This window comes from Rhinoraja longicauda, chromosome 7 (assembly GCF_053455715.1).
Source record: "Rhinoraja longicauda isolate Sanriku21f chromosome 7, sRhiLon1.1, whole genome shotgun sequence".
NCBI classification, from domain to species: Eukaryota; Metazoa; Chordata; class Chondrichthyes; order Rajiformes; family Arhynchobatidae; genus Rhinoraja; species Rhinoraja longicauda.
The window spans coordinates 46,158,860-46,180,785 of record NC_135959.1 but is presented as its reverse complement, the minus strand read 5'-3'; the positions used below and the strand labels follow the sequence as shown (position 1 = coordinate 46,180,785).

The window sequence follows — 21,926 nt, the reverse complement described above, 5'->3', positions numbered from 1 at the left end:
ATGATCAGCCATGATCACATTGAATGGTGGTGCTGGCTCGCAGGGCCGAATGCCCTACTCTTGCACCTATTGTCTATTGTCTAAATGTGCACATCTCAAGCAGTGACAGCGGGAACATGATAAATAGCTACAAATTTGGAAAAGTTTAAATTAGTGAAGTCTACGATGGGAGGCCATTAAAGGCCACAATTGGGGCAAAATGGGTAATATCAGAACGATGGTAGCAAGACATCTTCATAGTGGCCTGGAGAAGAAACTTGGCTTATGATCAAATAGATGCAACAATTGATGGCAGAATGGTTCAGCATGGCTGGCACTGGTGAGAAATTTGTTTAAAAAAAGGATGCAAAAACTGGTATTTCTGGTAATTACTTTAGTCTTTCCAAGGAAACCCAATGTTCATCCACGATTGGAACTTAATCTGACATTAATGATGAAAAGAGAATATGCAGATGACATGCCACAGTGATACTTTCAAGAGATCTCAATTGGATAAATGGAGGTCGGGGGGGATGTGGAAAACAAAAGCAAAACAATTAATTCTGATAAGAACTACAAGGCATCAGCATGTACTCTTTTTTATGTGGGGGAGATGGGTGAACTTAAACCTGGAGTCACATATTGGCCAGACTTTGAAGCACAATAGGGATTCCATCATTATTTTCAGGTCTAGCTTTTGACAAAGAAGAGTGGAACTAAGGAGGTTGTTGTATTGAACAATGAGAGGAAGATCCTCATTGAGGTCAGTGTGATCCACTGCGTCAAATGCTGCACTATTGTAACCTGCTCTAGCACCTTTGGATAGTAAATGCCCAAGATAAAATTTTAAAATATTATCAAAGGCAATATCAGAAGACAAATGTTTGAGTGAATTTCTTAAAAGGCAACAAAGTAGCATGATTCAAGATTTATATTTCTAAGTAAGGCCAAGGAAATTGGAGAGGATGCACAGGTAAGCCGCTGGAGGAAGGGGCTCCATTAGATCGGATGCCACACCAAGTGGCTGGGTGCACGGAACGGACCTAGCCTGAAGCGGTAGCGGTAGAGGACATCGACACATCGCCTGGCCAGGAATGGACCTGCAACTCCGACCCAGTGCCACCGCCAAGACAATGGGGCTTTCTGACCATGTTAAAACCACAAGCAGAAGAGTGGCTGACATTTGTTAGCACATGGAGCTAGAAAAGGAAGGAGTAGGAATAAAGCTGGAGAAACGCACCAGATGAAAGGATCAACCCCTATTATTTTGAAAAAGTGTTGGTAAGTCTGTGCCTATAAATATTAATCCTAAAAATATAAAGTGATTTATAATTAAATAAGTGAGGTTCAATCTTTTTTTCTATTTACAGACAGAAACTAAAAATGTTAAGCGTTCGTCTCCAATAACTATGAGGATAAATACAGCCGAGTACAAAGGCCGTGAGGAAAGTGTCATGGCTTTGTTAGTTTAAGAATCGTCTGTGCAATTTGAGAGATCATGCATTAGTCATGCAATAACTCATGGGAGAGAAGTGGTGCAGTCTTGGAATACCAATTTTGAATCAATCTCAATGCTTCCTCTCCCCCTGTAGATTTACCCCAAGAACATTGTCAGCATTGTTACGACTTCAAAGTAAATGACTAGATGCCCAGACCAAATGGTGCCAAGGTGGGGTCCACAGAAGTGTTAATGTTCAAAGTTATGCCTATGAAGCCAATGTCCTCAGGGAAAATGCAGTTAGTCTTCCTACCTAGTTAATCACTGAGCACTGAAAGTATGTTACCAGTGTGTTTCTATTTATGCAATTGCAAACAACAGCTGAAGTAATGCTGTTGGTCAGCTGCAACATTTCAGTTCAGAAATGCCACTCAACAGTAATACCTTGACCTTGGTAACTGAATTGATTCACCCCCCCCCCCCCCCCCCCCCAGTCATTGAAAATTAGGAAACACTAGCATGGCTTGCAATATGGAATGTTAGCAAAGTTTAATAAGGCACAAAGTCTTAACTGGAACATGTCCTTAGGTTACACCTTGAAGTGGGCATTGCATTGTAATATTATCAAACAATGTGACACCAAGCCACCGGAGGAGATATTAGGTCAGATCAGCATAAAACATTTAAAAAAGAATGTTTTAAGGCACTTTCTAAAAGGAGAAATATACAGAGTGGGTTTGGCAAGGATTTCAAAACCCAGAGACTTGGCATTAAAATGTGGAGAATGATCAAAATAACAATTTAAGGAGCAGTTATTTTGGAGGTTGTGGGATTCATAAAGATCAGAAAGGTAGTTGGGAACAAATGCAAACGGGGAAGAGAATTTTAATCTAGCAATTCTTTGACTTGAAACTAATGCAAGTCGACAAAGGGGCGATAGATGAAAGGAACCTGCTACGGATTGAGAACGTCTGAAGAGTTTTAGATAGCCTCATGATTAAAAAAGTTTAAACATTGAAGGCTGGCTCAGATTGTATAGGATTACTTAAATCCTGAGATAAGAAACGTGGATATTGGCTTTACGCTGCAAATAATGAGTCATAGACATTACACAGGTGAAGCCTCAGGATTTGCCTGGGGACTGGTGGAATTGGTGACTACAGGAAAGCAGCTTGTGATAACAATTTAAAACGTTGAGTCAATTGAAATTTCTGCTTAGCAAATATTCAGCAAGCTTACTTAAGCAAAACAATCCACAAAAACAAGTTAAAAAAATTATATGATCTCACAAATTTAATAATTAATCCACAATTCTTTCACTTTTAATATGAAAGCTAGACTGCCTTATAAGCTAAAATAAAATCAGTGAAAGAAGAACTAATTTTGTGATATCTAAGATCACCTGCCTTCCTCCATTATAGCCACAGAGAATCTAAGGTGAGTTGATGGGAAAAGAGGGCGAGTACTGGAGGAATGCCCTGTAATCACGATAACAAAACTATAATCCCTCTGATTATAAACCTATTTTATTTTGCCACAATTATTCATAGAAAATCTTGCTCCTGGTGTTAAAGTAACAATACCTTTATAATAAATGGACAAAGTCAATTTTGAAATGCAATGAATATTAGGACGTTGTAGCGGAAAACTTGTTTTGATAGGACATTCATTCAAACTTCACATTCACATGGGAAAAGTGCCAAATGGATATGGTGCTTTTCCGTTATCATTCACACATCCTCAAAAGTCTACTTTACACTTTACAGCTGTAATTTTCCATTTGGTGCAGCTGTTTTACAGCAAATTCCTAAGTAGAAAGGGCACAGAAATACTTACTCTGATCTTGTATCAGAATTAAACTACTCTCCCCTCACCCCAATTGTCATGAAGCAGATTTAATCCCAACGTTAGTTAGGTTGACAGATTGAAATTGGACCTGATAAAATACTGAGCAAGACTTATATAATCAAAGAATGAGGAATTGGCCGATCATCCCAAATCAAATTGTTAAGATGCAAAAAAATATTTCTAATAAAACAGGTCTTGTTGAGTATTTTAAGCAGTGTGACCAGGAAAGGCATGTCTTCCTTGTTTAAAGGCATACATTGAGAGGAAAACATTTTTGATTGCCATTTTCAACTTGTTTTTATTTGTGATGCCAAAGATGAAGAGGATCTTTGGAAACCCATTGTTAAAAAAGTAACAGACAATTACCAACAAACAATCTTCATAACGGTGTAATCTTGGCCACACCAGAGGTGATCATGTAGACACTGGGAGGCAAATAACAGGAGCACTACAAAAATCTGGCCTTTCTCTTCTCCTCCATTTCCTTGCTATGGTTACAGCTGTTGTAGCAAGTGCCTTGACTATGTTGGAAAGGATAAGTAAACAAAAGCATGTGAAGATATTGCCTTCAAAATGTTTTGTGGAAGAGAGATGTTGGTTGAAGACCATGAAAATTTTCAACATTTGCAGTATTTTTCTTTTGCACAACTTAAAGGTTGAGTTCAGGATACTACTGGCCATTTTAAGCAGCAATCTTGGAATTTATGGGATGGAGGAGATCAGATTGAAGGGATCTAAAATTTGATAAAATTATATGTAGTGATTATACATTCAAGAAGGAAAGAAGAGTGGCTTCCGGATGCAACGGTAGGTAAAGTCAAAGCTGGGAAAAGTAAGCATTTTGCTCAGTAGGCGATTTCTAGAGATTTCAACCATGACAAGGAAATGGGTCAAATTCAGGGAAGTGCGAGGAGGCATCTAGCTGAAGATTTTAATTTCATCAAGGTAAATAGCTGACAATGTTGACTACGAGAGAAAATAAATATAAGGGAGCTAGGATCAGAATAGTTACAAGATGGCAAATGATAGTTCATAAGTAGAAAAGGAGAGTTAAGTGAAGTGCAATTGATAGCAGTTTTTACCTGCCCTTTCTGACTCATTGAAATGTTCAATGTTCATTTTATCAAAGCGATTAAAGACAGAATACACCTGATGTGCTTCCTCTCCACTTAAGGGAGATGAAGGCATAAAAACAAAAAGGCAAAATTTAAATTATCCAAGATTTGGCAGAAATGCATTGAAATCAACTACTACCAGCAAAGGCAGTTATGATTTAAAAAGATGTAAAAACCAAAGGCTGCATTAACTACTTACCACTACTGGGTTGCCACTGCTTATTAAGTGACCAACTTCAATGAAGATGCTGTTGCAGACAATGGTTTTGTCTAATGAGCCTCGCTTGACAATTACTGCTACTGCTAATAGTATCTGTTCTCGAACATATTTCTGAAGGCTTTAAGAAAACAACAAACATATTAACTGCTTTTGAAAAAAACATTATGGTGATAATGTTAACTTACTTTTCATAACAATGAATTTTGTCCTAATGTCAAAAGTAGATCTTAAAACATTCCTTTGCTCCAATTTACAATTCTTTTAATTATCTTATGTTTTATAAGATTTCACCTAGAACATTTTCAAAAGATAGATTGAATCTAAAAGTCTTGGTTGTCAATCCACAATTTCCCTGTAATGAACCGTCTATTACAATGTTCAAAAACAAGATATATTTGGTATATTTGAAATAGCCAAGCACACAAGAGTTTCTTGGCTTAATTGGTATCAAAGATTCCTTTAAAAGCACACCTGACAAAAGACTTATTCCGTAATAGGCTTTTAAAGGCATATATGTTACAAATATAGATATATTTCCATTTGTTTGAAATTAAAAGTTGCAGAAAGACAAATTCAGTTAACAAATTGGAACAGCAGCTGGAGCATTTGGTTACATAGCACATTTAACATAGTACATTTTCTAAATCTTACCATAGGATCTCGCATGGAAATACACTTTCATAAAGGTAAATAAAAGCTTAAGTCAATAATGTTGATTTAAGGAGTACTATTTTAAAAAGAGTACAGTGCAAGGGAGAGAGTAGTTTGGTTTAGTGATTCAGGCCCTTTGGTCCACTGTGTTCGTGCCGACCAGAGATCATCCGTACACTAGTTCTATCCTAAACACGAGGGACAATTTTTACAGAAGCCAATTAACCTACAAACCTATACATCTTTGAAATGTGGGAGGAAACCAGAGCACCAGGGGAAAACCCATGCGGTCACAGGGAGAATGGACAAACTACATACAGGCAGCACCCATAGACAGAATCGAACCTGGCCGCATTAGGATAAATTCCAATGTCTTGGCAGCCAAGCACACCATATGCTATTAGAGTCATAGAGCTAGATAACTAGTTTGTGGAGAGGATGTTTCCAGTTGTGGGTGAGTCTGGAATCAGAGGGCACAGCCTCAGAATATAAGGATGTACCTTTAGAATGGAGATGAGGAGCAATTTCTTTACCAGGGGATGATGAATCTGTGGTATTCATTGCCACAGATAACGGTGAAGGCCGTCATTGGGTATTTTTTAAGTGGAGATTGATCGGTTCTTGATCAGTAAGGGTTTCAAAGGTTACTGGGAGAAGGCAGGAGAATGGGGTTGAATCGATCAGCTATGATCGATTGGCAGAGCAGACACGATGGACTGAATGGCTTAATTCTGTTCCTATGTCTTATGAGTTTATAACCGTCTAAACCATTCCTAACACTGCAGAAGCCAGGACAAAGTTAACTTGGAACAGTGAAAGTCTGAGGGATATGGCAAGACCGTATAAGGAATTTAAACTTTAAATTTTAGCACTGAGATGACAAGTAAGTGATGAAATATGCAGAGCAGTAAGAATAGAGTGATGAATGATGGGGAATAGGCAAGTTGGGAAATGGCCAGGAGGGGCATACAAGATAATTTAAGTGCAACCTTTTTGGATGAATGTCTATTAAACACATTGGTGAAGTTATTGTTGGAGACTTTCTGAGAACAATTAAAATAGAACAAGACAACTGCCGGTCCACCGAGCTACATGAAGTCTAAGGGGAGAGGCAGTTAACCGCTTCGTAACTCAACATTGAGAAAATACTACAAATGTTAATAGATCATGTGGAATTTTTTGAAGAGTGAAACAATTAATGTTTTAGATTAAACTTCTGATTTAAAAAAAATTGGTCTGAAGATTAGCTAGTTCTCACTTTTTACATGCTATCGCAACTTCCAAATGTTCCCAACAATTTGATGTTAATTGCAACTCCTATTAAAAATTTGCTTTTGTTAAAGTAAGGCAGGTGCTCCAAAAAATGTGGTGAAAGATCATATTTGGCTCAAAGAAAAATCCTTTTCTCCTCCCTGTGAATCAAGGACTAACTCTGTTATTTAGGTGTGTGGCTGGAATGAGAATTAATTTCTAACCCACCAAGTCTCGAGAACAGTAAAAACAGTGGCCATATGTTGGTCCAGAATGTTTGCCAACATATGGCCCAGAATGCTTGCATTTTTCCTATTCCGTTTAAACTCGGGAAAATTCATTAAACTACTGTACAATGTACAAAAAAAGTTGAAATGAAAGTGCATTTAAGCATTAGCAAGAGTAACGTTCAATATTCTAGAAAATCTGCTAGTTCGGTACTACCAAGAGTGCCGGATTATTGGAATTTAAACAGAATTTCTGAAGCCGAATCATTTGCAACTAAAAACAAAACCATCTTGGGGGTCGTTTCAGTAAACCTCCCAAATACTCTAATAATAAAGTCCCATTATCCCAGACTCAAATAACTTAGTACGCACTTAGGCCTTTGCAAGACATAAGTTAATAGGAATGTCCGTAGTGATTCAATGCTGTTTTTTTCCAATAGCACCCATTCTCGAACAACAGCTTCCATTATGGTCGTGGCAGCTTGAAATAGAACATAGTCAACTTTACTGGTTTCTGTGAAGAAAACAAAAATAAATTTCACTCAACCTTTCCCAACAACAAATTACATAGAAGTAACCCACAGGCTTAAGAGTTGAAAAATATTGTCCCATCGACAAAATATATGAACAATAAACATGCCAAAAGCAGGCCAACAATGCAGCCTTCCCTAAAACAAGGGAATTTGGAACATTAAAAATAACCATCAGCTAAGTATCTACGTCCCTCGGATAAAGCTCATCATGGCCAGTGGACTTGTCAGCTTGTAGCTCCAACATGTTAATATGCGGGGATCGCTGGGTGGCACGGACCCGGTGGGCCGAAGGGCCTGTTTCCGTGCTGTATCTCTAAATCTAAAAAAATCCAAAAACAATTTGTCTAGCAACACTGCCCTTGTCTAGTCTAGTTTAGTTTAGAGAGATCGGCCCACCGGGTCCACGCTAACCAATGATCCCCACACACTAACACCATCTTACACACACTAGGGACAATTTACAATTTTACCAAGCCAATCAGCCTACAAACCTGTACATTTTTGGAGTGTGGGAGGAAACAGGAGATCCCAGAGAAAACCCATGCAGGTCACGGGGAGAACGTACTAACTCCATACAGACATCATCGATCGTCAGAATCGTAATCGTCAATTTCCCCACATTCCTCTCTCCATTCCAATTGCCAAATTACAACAATTTCTAGAATGTTACTTGTCCACAGTAAAGATTTACATAAAACACCCGCTTAATCTATAATTTCCTTGATTTCTATTCTTAATTCTCACAAAAGTTTCTATGGGACCAAAGTTCGTTAACATTTTCTTCAATCAACAAAAATGCTTATCATCAGTTTTGTATTACTTACTATCTTTATTATATACTTTATTTTTCTCTTTATTATTTCTTTAGGAAGTCATGAGGTGTACTGGGTGTATGCCAGCCATTCATTCACGGTACATAGATGTCCCTGGCAATGCTGGTATTTGTTATTCATCCCTGTTCACCACTAAACTGAGGGCCCAACAAGGTTTTAACCAATAGAGTCACATATCAACCAAACTGCAGCAGATTTGCTTCACTGAATGAAATTAACGAATCAGATTTTTTAAAACCACATTTTTTTAAACTATAACTGCAATTAGCCATTTTAAAAAGATTTTTATTTAATTACTTAAATTCAAATATTCCTGCTCTCCCTACTCTGAATCTTGCTACCAGCCATAACACACAATTGCTACACTGCTATATCTTAAAAAAGGAAGTTTCACCTCAGCTACAGAAATGCAGAAATCAATCTTCCAAAACTACAAAAGACCCCTTTATAAGCATACACTGCGTATCAATTTATTGAATGGAATTAGCAGACACTCCGCCAAATTATTAATAACTTTCATCAGGAAGAGCTAATGACAAGCAAGAAGTGAAGGTTGGGGAAAGAAATGAGAATGACTTATTTTTTAAACTGCAAGTAGTAAACAAAAGCTTAACTGGCAAAACAAGTTTAAGTTTTCTTGCCTTGATTTGGATCTACTAGCTTATTTAACAAAAAACAAAATGTTGGAAATACTCAGCAGGCAAGGTCAGACCTATAGGGAGAGAAATAGTTAACCTTTCAGATCGAAGGCCCTTTGACCTGAAACATTAACTCTTTCTCTTCCCAAAGATATGGCCTGACGTGCTTGATGGCTCAATGCTTTCTATTTTTTAATCAATGGTTTCTAGTATCTGCAGATTTTTTGGAAGGGATTTTCAAAACATAAAAGGGAGCAAGGTTAGGCCAAACAACCTTTGGTGACTGTTTGCCATTCATCGAAATGATGGTTCGATTTGACTATGACCCTTCAAAGTACCCTACAAAATGAACAGTTGTTCCATTTGGTCAATTCATATTTCATAGTCAGCGACAGCCAAGAATGTACAGGTCAGGTGCAAGGCTCTCTACTTCATCCCAACAGTGTGCTCCAACTGCAATAGCAAAGCTGCAGCTGCCACTATATCCATGTGAATTTGTGCATTTTTCCTGTATAGTTTATCTATTATCTGTGCAGCTCCTAAATGAAAACATTAAGCTCAAAAAGTGAATTATGGAGAACTTCACAATGGATCACACATTTCACAAGATACCACTCGGCTCCGTGGCTTGCTATGTTTTAGTATGCTTTGATCTTAAATTGTAACTTTTGACAAGCACAACTGCTAATTTAATTACCCATGGGATGTGTTTTAAAAAAGCTAATAAAAACAGCCTAAGCTCCTCTGCCATTGTAAGAAGCGTTAAAAAAACCAGAGATAAAGACATATCTTGTGACTATCTCAAGACTAATAATGGAAAAGGGAGATAATTGGAATTCCACTTACCCCACCGCGTTTTAGAACATAGAACAGTACAGCGCAGGGACAGGCTCTTCGGCAAACAAGGTTTGTGCCGAACAAACTCTTTGAAGCACTTCCCTCTGGAAGGCGACTCCAGACTGTCAAAGCAGCCACAGCCAGACATAAAAATAGCTTTTTACGAGTGGTAGTTCTACTCAATAACCAAAGTCTGTAGTTTCTTTTTTGCTCTGGATTATTTTCACCCACATGTTTAGACCGTAATGTTGTATCCTTATTGTTTTGATGTGTTTATGCTTTATTCTTAATTGTTAACTGTATGTTTGTGTTGTCATTTGTGAGCGGAGCACCAAGGCACATTCCTTGTATATGCACATACTTGGCCAATAAACTTATTCATTCATTCATTCACATGATGCCTGATGAAGCTATACTCACGTTTGTGCATATGATTCAGAGGGGAGAAAAATAATCAGGTTCTACACTCCTATTAAAATAGTTAAAATAACTATTACTTCCCAGCCCAGAAAATAAAGATCTCTCTTCTGGTCTATCTATATACATAGGTTCACAAACATTTATAAGAGAGCAACAAAAATATTTTTCAATATCAGTGATACTAAACAGATAAAACAGGAGAGATTTACCTAATATGTGTTTACATATTGCAAATGGTGATTTTGATTTTCTAAATGACAGGAATATGTGTTCTGCATGTTGACGCTGCTCATGACTGACCATGGATGGGGGTGCCTGTGGAAACAGGAAAATACGGGTACTTATTATGGTTAGCTTTTCAGCTGCAAGCAAATTAGAGCAAAATTACATTGAAGTGTTCAGATGAAACTTATTTTCAATTAGTAAAAATATTTAAGCTGTCATACAATATTAACTGCACAGCTACTTGCACAGGTTACACATAACACCTTGAACTGAGACTTCTACATTCTGAATCCAAATCATTTAAAAAAAGTAAATCACAACTCTTTGGAAGAGTATTAGAATGCAGCCTTTGGCAACCCCTAAGATTATTCAGGGGTTGGACACGTTAGAGGCAGGAAACATGTTCCCAATGTTGGGGGAGTCCAAAACCAGGGGCCACAGTTTAAGAATAATGGGTAGGCCATTTAGAATAGAGATGAGGAAAACCTTTTTCAGTCAGAGAGTTGTAAATCTGTGGAATTCTCTGCTTCAGAAGGCAGTGGAGGCCAGTTCTCTGAATGCTTTCAAGAGAGTTAGATAGAGCTCTTAAGGATAGCGGAGTCAGGGGGTATGGGGAGAAGGCAGGAACGGGGTACTGATTGCGAATGATCAGCCATGATCACATTGAATGGTGGTGCTGGCTCAAAGGGTCGAATGGCCTACTCTTGCACCTATTATCTATTGCCTTCTCTTCCCATAGATCAGGTGAACCTAAAAAGATTAGACAATGCTCTACAAAACAGAATGAGTCTCCCAAAGTCGATAGGCCAATATTCTACCTTCAACCAACATCAAAAACAGCGGTGGTTTATTTCATTTTATTTGTGGAAACACACTGAGCAAACTAGAAACAGAAAATGTAGACACAAGGGACTGCAGGATCCTGGTTTACAAAAATAAAAAGTGCAGGAGTAGCTCAACGGGTCAGGTAGCATCTCTGGAGAACATGGATGGACGACGTTTCAGGTCAGGACGAAGAGCCCCGAACCAAAATGCTGCTTTTCCATGTTCTCCAGAGAAGCTGTCTGACTCGCTGAGTTATTCCAGCACTTTGTGTCTTTAAAAAAAAAAGAAACAGAAAATGCTGGAAATAGTCAGGTCAGGCAACTTCAGTGGAGAGAAAGTTAACATTTAAATCAATAGCCTTTCTAGAATTTTCTGTTTTCATTTCAGAGTTCTACTGTCTGCTATATTTTGAGAATGGATAAGAAATAATAAATTACCATAAAACTTTTTTAATGAGTACAAACATCTGTGTGACTTATAAAGGCACATGCTAACTAACTTAACCGGTTATTCGGGAACAATAAAACCAACCAGCCAAGCAACAAATTAAGAGGGGTAAAATAATTTACAGAGTTGAATAAATATGAAGTGTTCTTAAATGTACCGTATAGCATTGAGCTATTTAAATCAATCTCACTCCCTCTAAGCAAGATTCAGTAGTAGCGAGGCCAGCGGTGAGGCGAGCGGCGTGGCGAGGCCAGCGACCAGTGGCGAGGCCAGCGACCAGCGGTGAGGCGGAGGGCAGGGCGAGTGGCGAGGCATGTGGTTTGTGGAAAAATGTGAGGCGAAATCGGAATGGCAGTAATAAGGAAGCAGAAACTTTCCGCCAAATTCGGACGTGTTGGGAAGTCAGTCTATGCCTTTATTCAAGCTCAGATTTAAGTTCTGTTGAGATTCCACTACATATGCAACCAATCTTCTCTAACCAAGTACATCACTCAATGAGGAAAAACTTTTTCAGTCAAAGAGTTGTGAATCTGTGGAATTCTCTGCCTCAGAAGGCAGTGGACGCCAATTCTCTGAATGCATTCAAGAGAGAGCTAGATAGAGCTCTTAAGGATAGCGGAGTCAGGGGATATGGGGAGAAGGCAGGAATGGGGTACTGATTGAGAATGATCAGCCATGATCACATTGAATGGCGGTGCTGGCTCGTAGGGCCGAATGGCCTCCTCCTGCACCTATTGCCTATTGTCTATTGTCTATGTTCTTCAGTGTACTATTCAGCATTACTATTTAGAACCAATTTGCTTGATCCCACTAATTTAAGTCAGGAGATTCTGTGGCGACAGGCGAGACACGAGGATGGTGCGTTGCCTCCCAGGTGACAGGGTCCAAGACATCTCAGACCGACTTCGGAACATCCTCGAGAGGGAAGGTAAGCATCCTCGAGAGGGAAGGTGTGCATGTAGGCACAAATGACGTGGGTAAGAAGAGGAAGGAGGTTCTGCAACACGAGTATAGAGAACTAGGTTGGAGGCTGAAAAACAGGACCTCTCGGGTGGTTATCTCTGGGTTGCTTCTAGTACCTCGTGCTAGTGAGGGTGGGAATAGGGAGATAGGGGATCTGAATGTGCGGCTGAGGAATTGGTGCAGGTGGCAGGGATTCAGATTTTAAGATTACTGGAATCTCTTCTGGGGCAGGGTACAAAAGGGACAGGTTGCACCTTAATTGGAGGGGGACCGACATTCTGGCAGGCAGGTTTGCTAATGCTACACGGATGGGTTTAAACCAAACAGTAGGGGGATGGAGTCAACAACGTGGAAGCGTTTGCATGCAATTATTGGGAAAGAGAATGTAGGAAAGGTCACGTTTAAACTAACAGGGCAGGGGGATGCGAACCAATGCAAGGAGACAGAGGGCCGTAAAAGAAGGACAGAAGCGAAAGGTAGAAAGAAGAAAAACAAACCTGAAAGCTTCACAGGCAACATCTCTGGAGAGAAGGAATGGGTAACGTTTCAGGTCGAGACCCTTCTTCAGACTCAACACGAAACGTCACCCATTTCTTCTCTCCAGCGATGCTGCCTGTCCTGCTGGGTTACTCCAGCTTTTTGTGTCTATCTTCGGTTTAAACCAGCATCTGCAGTTCCTTCTTACGCAAACTTGAAAGCTTTGTGCCTTAATGCGGGGAGCATTCGTAATAAGGTGGATGAATTGAATGTGCAGTTAGTAGTTAAGCAATATGATATAGTTGGAATAACGGAGACATGGCTCCGGGGTGACCAAAGCTGAGAGCTAAACATGCAGAGGTATTCAATATTCAGGAAGGATAGACAGAAAGGAAGAGCAGGTGGGGTGGCATTGCTGGTTAAAGAGGAGATTCCTGACTAATGTGGATTCCCTTCAGTTCCCTTTCCCACTAGATCCTCGGTCCCCTAGTATTTCTGGGCAATTGTTTGTGTCTTCCTTTGTGAAGACAGAACCAAAGTACTCGTTTAACTGTTCTGCCATTTCTTTGTTTCATATCATATCATATCATACACATACAGCCGGAAACAGGCCTTTTCGGCCGACCAAGTCCGTGCCGCCCAGCGATCCCCGTACATTAACACTATCCTACACACACTAGGGACAATTTTTACATTTACCCAGCCTGATTGTAAGGGACCTACATTTGTCTTCACTAATCGTTTCCTTTTTACGTATCTAAAGAAGCTTTTAGAGTCTGTTTTTATATAAACTGGTAAACTGTTGGGACTGAAGGCAGATAAATCCCCAGGGCCTGGTGGTCTGCATCCCAGAGTACTCAAGGAGGTGGCCCTAGAAATCGTGGATGCATTGGTAATCATTTTCCCAATGTTCTCTCGACTCTGGATCAGTTCCTGTGGACTGAAAGGTAGCCAATGTAACTCCACTTTTTAAGAAAGGAGGGAGGGAGAAAACAGGGAATTATAGACCAGTTAGCCTTACATCGGTAGTGGGGAAGATGCTTGAGTCGATTGTTAAAGATGTGATAGCAGCACATTTGGAAAGCAGTGACAGGATTGGTCAAAGTCAACATGGATTTATGAAGGGGAATTCATGCTTGACTAATCTTCTGGGATTTTTTGAGGATGTGACAAGTAGAATGGATAAGGGAGAGCCAGTGGATGTGCTGTATCTGGACTTTCAAAAATCCTTTGACAAGGTCCCACACAGGAGATTAGTGTGCAAAATTAGAGCACATGGTATTGGGGGTAGGGTATTGACATGACTAGAGAACTGGTTGGCAGACTGGAAGCAAAGAGTAGGAATTAACTGAACTTTTCAGAATGGCAGGCAGTGACTAGTGGGGTGCCGCAAGGTTTGGTGTTGGGACCCCAATTGTTTACAATATATATTAACAATTTAGAAGAGGGAATTAAATGTGACATCTCCAAGTTTGTGGAATAACACAAAGCTGGGTGGCAGTGTGAGCTGCGATGCGGATGCTATGAGACTGCAGGGTGACTTGGATAGGTTGGGTGAGCGGGCAGATGCAGTATAATGTGGATAAATGTGTGGTGGCAAGAACAGGAAGGCAGATTATTATCTGAATGGTGTCAGATTAGGAAAAGGGGAGGTGCAACGAGACCTGGGTGTGCTTGTACATCAGTCACTGAAAGTAAGCATGCAGGTACAGAAGGCAGTGAAGAAAGCTAATGGCATGTTGGCCTTCATTGCGAGAGGATTTGAGTTTAGCTTCAAGGAGGTCCTACTGCAGTTGTACGGGGCCCTGGTGAGACGGCAGCTGGAGTATTGTGTGCAATTTTGTCTCCTAATTTGAGGAAGGACATTATAGCTATTGAGGGAGTGTAGTGTAGGTTCACCAGGTTAATTCCTGGGATGATGAAAGAATTGGTGGACTGGGTTTATATTCACTGGAATTTAGAAGGATGAGAGGGAATCTTGTAGAAACATATAAAATTCTTAAAGGATTGGACAGGCTCGATGCAGGGAAAATGTTCCCGATGTTGGGGGAGTCCAGAACCAGCGGCAACAGTTTAAGAATAAGGGGAAGGCCATTTAGGACTGAGATGAGAAAAAACCTCTTCATCCAGGGAGTTGTGAATCTGTGGAATTCTCTGCCACAGAAGGTAGTGGAGGCCAATTCACTGGATGTTTTCGGATGCTTAAGAAAAGCAGGAACAGTGTACCGGTTTTAGATGATCAGCCATGATCATATTGAATGGTGGTGCTGGCTCAAAGGGCCGAATGGCCTACTCCTGCATCTATTTTTCTGTTTCTACGCTTCTAAGTCACTCCTTTAATCAGTACAACCATATTCATTGTAAACCTCAATGTTTCTATGTCTGTCTCATTCTAGCAGTTCATCATCAACAAACTCAGCTCCCACTATTAAACTTTGCCCCTCATGAGAAGACAAACTGCTAATGCCATGGACACTGCAAATATTATTTGACTTTGAGGGAAGGCAAAGACTGGAAATGCCTTGATCATGAAACAGATCTTCAACCCATTTTCATTACCCAAAAGCAAAGATGTTCTATATGAAAAATAAAGAAAAAATATCTAATTAGGGATAATTTAAAACAAGCTTTACTTATCTGCAATCTTTAACAAAACTGCCGACATCAGCAGAATTATCTGGTTAAATCATTGGAAGTTGGTTTAATTTACAACCCAATGTACTTCACTCATTGACTTTGCTTTTTATGTATCAGTCACACATGGAAGCTTTAATTATCTCATAATATAAACAATATTTTTGAAACGTATGCAAAATATTCAGCAAAGAGCAGGGGTAAATGTAAAAGTTAGAACTTTAAAGAGGTTCAGATCAGAATGTACCTTCATATGAAAAAACTGCACTGATTCAAGGTGGTAACATAAAACCTTCTTTTCAACGTAGATTACAAAATGGGCAATAAATGCTGCTTTTCCTGGGATTCTAAATAAGAATTTTAAAAGGACACATATTCCCATGTAGAACAGTACAGCAGAGTAACAAGCTTTCCGGCCCACAATATCCATGCCAAACATGAGGCTAAGTTAAACAAATCTCCTCTGCCTTCACATAGTGCATTTCCATCCATTTCCTGTACTTGAATGTGCCTATCGAAAATCCTTTTAAACGCCACTATCATATCTGCCTTCATCACCATCCCAGGCAGCACATTTCAGACACGCATTGTTCTGTTTAAAAAGACCTGCACCGCACATCTCCTTTAAACGTTACCCCTCACCTTAACGCTATGAATCTTTTTAATGAATAATCTCCAATTGAATCACAGTGAATTTCAACACAGCTACAACTCAGCTGCAATTTGTAATGCCAAGCTTCAAAACAGCTTTATAGTCAACAACTCAATAGCTGAAGGGCTCAACCTTTTAAACATGTGACATGTTTAAAATTTAAAAAGAAAATTGTGGCTTTGTCCATTAGTTTTTCTGCTAACAATCGTAAAATATGACCTCCCCTCAAATTACAACAATACACATGGGAGTGATGCTTCGCTACCGTAACAGACAATGCAGTTATAAAACTTTTCACTATTCTTATCTTCCTCAGCTACCTTCACCCTTCTTTACAGCTGCATCTATTAACTCGGATCTGCAACTCGGGGCTACAGTTTAAGAATAAGGGGTAGGCCATTTAGAACGGAGATGAGGAAAAATGTTTTCACTCAGAAAGTTGTAAATCTGTGGAATTCTACCTCAGAAGGCAGTGGAGGCCAATTCTCTGGATGCTTTCAAGAGAGAGCTAGATAGAGCTCCTAATGATAGCGGAGTCAAGGAGTTTGGGGAGAAGGAAGGAATGGGGTACTGATTGTGAATGATCAGCCATGATCACATTGAATGGCAAGCTGGCTTGAAGGGCCGAATGGCCTACTCCTACACCTGTTGTCTATTATCTAATATTATCGATTAACTCTTGCTTGCCATCTAGTGTCTCTAACTAGATAGTGCATGTGTACAAGTCAGTTGATAACAGACATTTAGTGGTGATGCCCCACAATCAACTACTCAAATTCAGCTGCTTCTGTATCATTCTGCATCAGAATGCACCCATCAATTATGGAACTAAATCAAAGAAATACATTGGCCATTTTGTGAAAGAATGAACAAGGGAGATAAAAGACACGAATTCTAATTGATATTAGACAACCCGTGGACCCGTTGGGTTCCCGTTATTACTAAAGGTTCTATAATAACATGTCGGTTTCTTTGTTGAACTAGGAAGATACGCCCCCACGTGGGGTGCGGACCAATCGGGCATCGCTCTTGATCGAATTCTATTTTTTTTAAATGGGCGGCGTTCCCCCCACGTGGGACCCGGACCAATTGGGCGTCGAGTTGGATTGAAGGAAAATTTTAAAGTTTTTTAAATGGGCAGCGCCCCCCCCCCCCAACATATCATATCATATCATATATATACAGCCGGAAACAGGCCTTTTCGGCCCTCCAAGTCCTTGCCGCCCAGCGATCCCCGTACATTAACACTATCCTACACCCACTAGGGACAATTTTTACATTTACCCAGCCAATTAACCTACATACCTGTATGTCTTTGGAGTGTGGGAGGAAACCGAAGATCTCGGAGAAAACCCACGCAGGTCACGGGGAGAACGTACAAACTCCTTACAGTGCAGCACCCGTAGTCAGGATCGAACCTGAGTCGACGGCGCTGCATTCGCTGTAAAGCAGCAACTCTACCGCTGCGCTACCGTGCCGCCACATGGGACGTCACTCTGGCGGGTCCCGCCCCCGGCCATCATCATGAGCCCCCCCCTCCCTCATTGGCCATCATTTGGGCAGGTCCTATTGTGTTGTCACACGATGAACATGGCAAGAAATTGTTTTTATAAGGGAATTTTAAACTTTAAAATCTCTGTAACTTTAAAAATAAAAGACTAATTTGAATGAAACTTGGATGAAAGGGTCCCCAGGACAAAGGTGAGTAAGGTGGTCCTAAAATTGTAGCACTATCGTGTCACGGGGGCACAAAAACGGCTGATAACTAACATCCTAACATATATATACATCGACCCTCATAACAAATAACAAACAAATATCAGTTTTAGTAATATATAGATATATATAGATAAAGTACTGAACTTCAAGAGAAAATTGAGACAATCAAGTTCCTTTCATAAAAACAATTACAAATTATCAATGTAGAAGTACAGTAATGATTCCATGCGTCACGGGCGGCACGGTGGTGCAGCGGTAGAGTTGCTGCCTTACAGCGAATGCAGCGGCGGAGACTCGGGTTTGATCCTGACTATGGGCGCCGTCTGTACGGAGTTTGTACGTTCTCCCCGTGACCTGTGTGGGTTTTCTCCGAGATCTTCGGTTTCCTCCCACACTCCAAAGACGTACAGGTGTGTAGGTTAATTGACTGGGTAAATGTAAAAATTGTCCCTAGTGTGTGTAGGATAGTGTTAATGTGTGGGGTTCGCTGGGTGGCGCGGGCTCGGTTGGCCTGTTTCCACGCTGTATCTCTAAATCTAAAAATCTAAAATTCAGAAGTACTTAAATCAAACTGGCAAAGTTTGATTTTATTTAAAAAATACTAGTTTTCAAAACAATTACAAGTGAAGGATAACCAGTGATTTGTAATATTAATTTCAGGAAACCCATAGATGTGATACACTGCAATATTTTGCATTTGTAATATTAGAGCTTTGCACACATAATGATATAGAACATTCACAAGCTAAACTCAGATGATAATTCTGACTGCATCTCTAAGTTAAATGCATATTAAAAATCATATCCACTTTACAGAGGATCACAATTAGTTGGGAGGTCTCCTGTACATTTATCGATCTACTACAATATCTTCATGATAGAACAAAATGCCACACAACAATAAGTCTTGTTTATTTCCCAATCCGAGATCTTGTATGGAACCACATTGCCATCTTCTACAGGACCATGTTGAATAAATTCCTCAATATCAACCTTATATCCAAAAAGTTGCTCCCAGCCCCATCATTGCAAAGCCCTCCAAAAAACTGGAGATTGATGTAAAAAATGTGGGAGTTCCCGCTGGAGAAGCAACAGCCAGACATTCAATCCATTGACTCAGTCAGTCCAACCCAAAACATCACCCATCATTTTTCTCCAGAGATGCTGCCTGACCCACTGAGTTACTCCAGAACTCATGTCCACCATAGAATCATACACCAGACTTCATCACAAGATGTGTATGAGGAGAGAATGCACGTCTTGTCCCACCAAAGATGGCAGCACAATATTGTCCAATGGCATTAGGCTCCCGTATCCATTAAGTCACATAATGTTGGGTCAAAAATGGAAAGGGTAACATCAACTTTGTTATCAGCTGTCACCCAACCTCAGTTAATGCATCAGTGCCTCTCCAGGAATGTCACCATTAATGACCAAACTGGAAGAGTCCAGATAGATGCAGCTTCCATACAAGGTATGCAGCAGGTAGTAGGCAAATTAACATGGGGTGACAAACCTACTCAAGAATTTTCCATTCTGCAGTTGCATCCTTCTACAGTAGCACTAGTAGAAGTTACCACCACACAGTCCTTGTGAAAACCGTCATACCTTTACACCAAGGACATGTTATAGGAGCAGAATTAGGCCATTTCGCCCATCAAGTGGCTGATCTATTTTTCCCTCTCAACCCCATTCTCCTGCCTTCTCCCCAAAACCCCTGACATCCTTACTAATCAAGAAGCTGTCAATCTCCACCTTAAAAACATCCCTGTCACCTTGTGTGGCATTAACAATGAAGCAAACTCAGAACAGATTGGCAGCACAAAAGTGGGCATGTATAAGCTATGGGCAATTTGCAGCATCAGAAATGTACACCAACTCATGAAAAATATTCCCAATAGTGTTTCAAGTTGGGAACATGGGAACTATTGAAAGAGCCAGAACAGTTCCAAAGATAAAACAAGATGCAAAATGAAAGCTTTCTCAAAGAGGAGCTTTAGCTTGAACCTTATAGGGGAGATATCCATTATCTCCACAGATGCTGCCTGGCCTGCTGAGTTCTTGCACCACAATCTTTTGCTCACGATCCAGTATCTGCAGTCTCTTGTGGCTCGATGGAATTAGTGTAAAATTTGGCCACACAGTCGTGAGTGTATAGGGAGTATAGCAATGTGCTGTGTATGCATCCTTGCAGGGCACTGGTGTTCTGTATATTCAAGTACATCATCATCACAAAGCTCGATCAGATGTAATGGCTGCAGAATCATTGATCTTTATCTACAGCATGCTATTTCCACTGATAAAATGACATGTAATCCTGTGCTACAGCTTCACCAGGTGTCAGATCACTTTTGGGTAATGCCTAGTGATGTTCCCGATTATTCTTCTACCCTCCTTACTGGAAACCCGCCCTGAAGAGAGGGCCACTGAGGAGAGTGGAGAACGTCAAGATGGCAGTGGCGGCAGACACAAAGAACAAAGGGCCGGTAAGAGGAACTGGGGTTTCAAGTTCGGCAGCAGGAGGCACCCCTGGAGCACAAAGGTTGAACAGTGGCCAGGCAAGGAGAGGGACAACGGTTCGCTGGCTGATGTGAAGATCTGGACCGTTGCGGCGGCTGAAGTCCTTGCAGCTGCTTGGGGCTCGACTGGATTATGACGCCACTCCAGGAGACTGAGTGCACAGACAGGACACGGCCTGCAGTGGCACAGAGTGGTGGTGGACACCAACGACTATGCTTGGCCAGGCTGACCCTGCTCTGCCTCCAGGACAACGGGCCTTATGGCCAACTGCACTTAAAGCAACCTGGACTTTGAAAATGGTGCCAAAACCCAGCGACTTGTCCTGACCCGAAATTACACTAATCTTTTTTTTCCAGAGATACTGCTTGACCCAGGATTCAGGATATCTTTATTTGTCATCCAAAAAACAAGTTTTTTGGACGAAATTTAGTCACCCACAGTCCAACAATAAAAGCAGTAAAATAAGCAAATTACACAACCCCAACCAACACAAAAAAAAAAGAAACATCCATCACAGTGAGTCTCCTCCAGTCCCCTCCTCACTGTGATGGAAGGCCAGAATGTCTTTTCTCTTCCCCTGTCATCTTCTCCCGCGGTCAGGTTGTTGTCGTTGCCACGTTCCAGGCCGCGCCGGACGGTGAAAGGTCCGCAGCGGGCCGACCCAAGCCCCGCAATCCGGGGCGGGCGAACACGCTGCCGCTGCACGTCGCGGCGGTCGTGGCTCCCGACATTGAAGTCCCCGCCGAGCAGAGAAAAATCCCGCGGCCTATTTCAGGCCGCGCCGGACGGTGAAATTTCCGCGGCGGGCCGACCCAAACCCCGCGATCCGGGGCAGGCGAACACGCTGCCGATGTCAGCATCCACGCGGCCCGAGCCGAAGGCGAGTCGCAGCCGCTCCCGCAGCCTCCGGAGACAGCTGGCTCCGCTGATGGTGAGTCCGGTCCGCGGGCTCTGCGAACCAGAGCCCTGGAGGCCGCCAGCTCCAGGAGTTGGGCCGATGGTAGGCCGCAGCAGGAACGGAGACCCGACCCAGAAAACAAAGGTCGGGTCTCCGTTCTGAAGGGACAAATTTACAATGTTACAGTTCCCCCCTCCCCCCCCCACACACACACACATAGTACACAACCACAAAAACACGACATCACATCTACAATTAAGACCAAATAAAATTAAAAAAAACACAAAGACAAACGGACCGCAGGTAAGCCGCAGCTGCTAGGACAGTGCCGCCATTTTGGGACCCGCGTAGCTACTCCAGCACTTTGTGTCTAATTTTAATATAAACCAGCATCGGCAGTTCTTAGTTTCTACATTTTGACTCTTGTATATTGTCTCAGTAGACTATTTCTGCACACTTTGTACAACCTAGGATTGGGTTTAGGTATAATAATACTTTGCTAAATTGTATGCAAAAAGAGAATTTCACTGTACTTCAGTTCACGTGACAATAAAGGACCATTGAACGGCGACTAAA

The 21,926-nt window shown here is 41.1% G+C and overlaps 1 protein-coding gene across 1 annotated transcript in view; it reads right to left on the bottom strand.

The window, feature by feature from the left end:
• Positions 1-21,926, bottom strand: part of xpo4 (exportin 4) — a 100,200-nt gene that overhangs the window by 68,481 nt on the left and 9,793 nt on the right. Inside the window, exons 2-4 of the mRNA XM_078402434.1 lie at positions 10,200-10,305; positions 7,102-7,243; positions 4,580-4,718 (exon numbers count right to left, since the gene is read on the bottom strand). Coding sequence (XP_078258560.1) covers positions 4,580-4,718; positions 7,102-7,243; positions 10,200-10,305 — 387 coding nt within the window. The remainder of the gene's footprint in view (positions 1-4,579; positions 4,719-7,101; positions 7,244-10,199; positions 10,306-21,926) is intronic.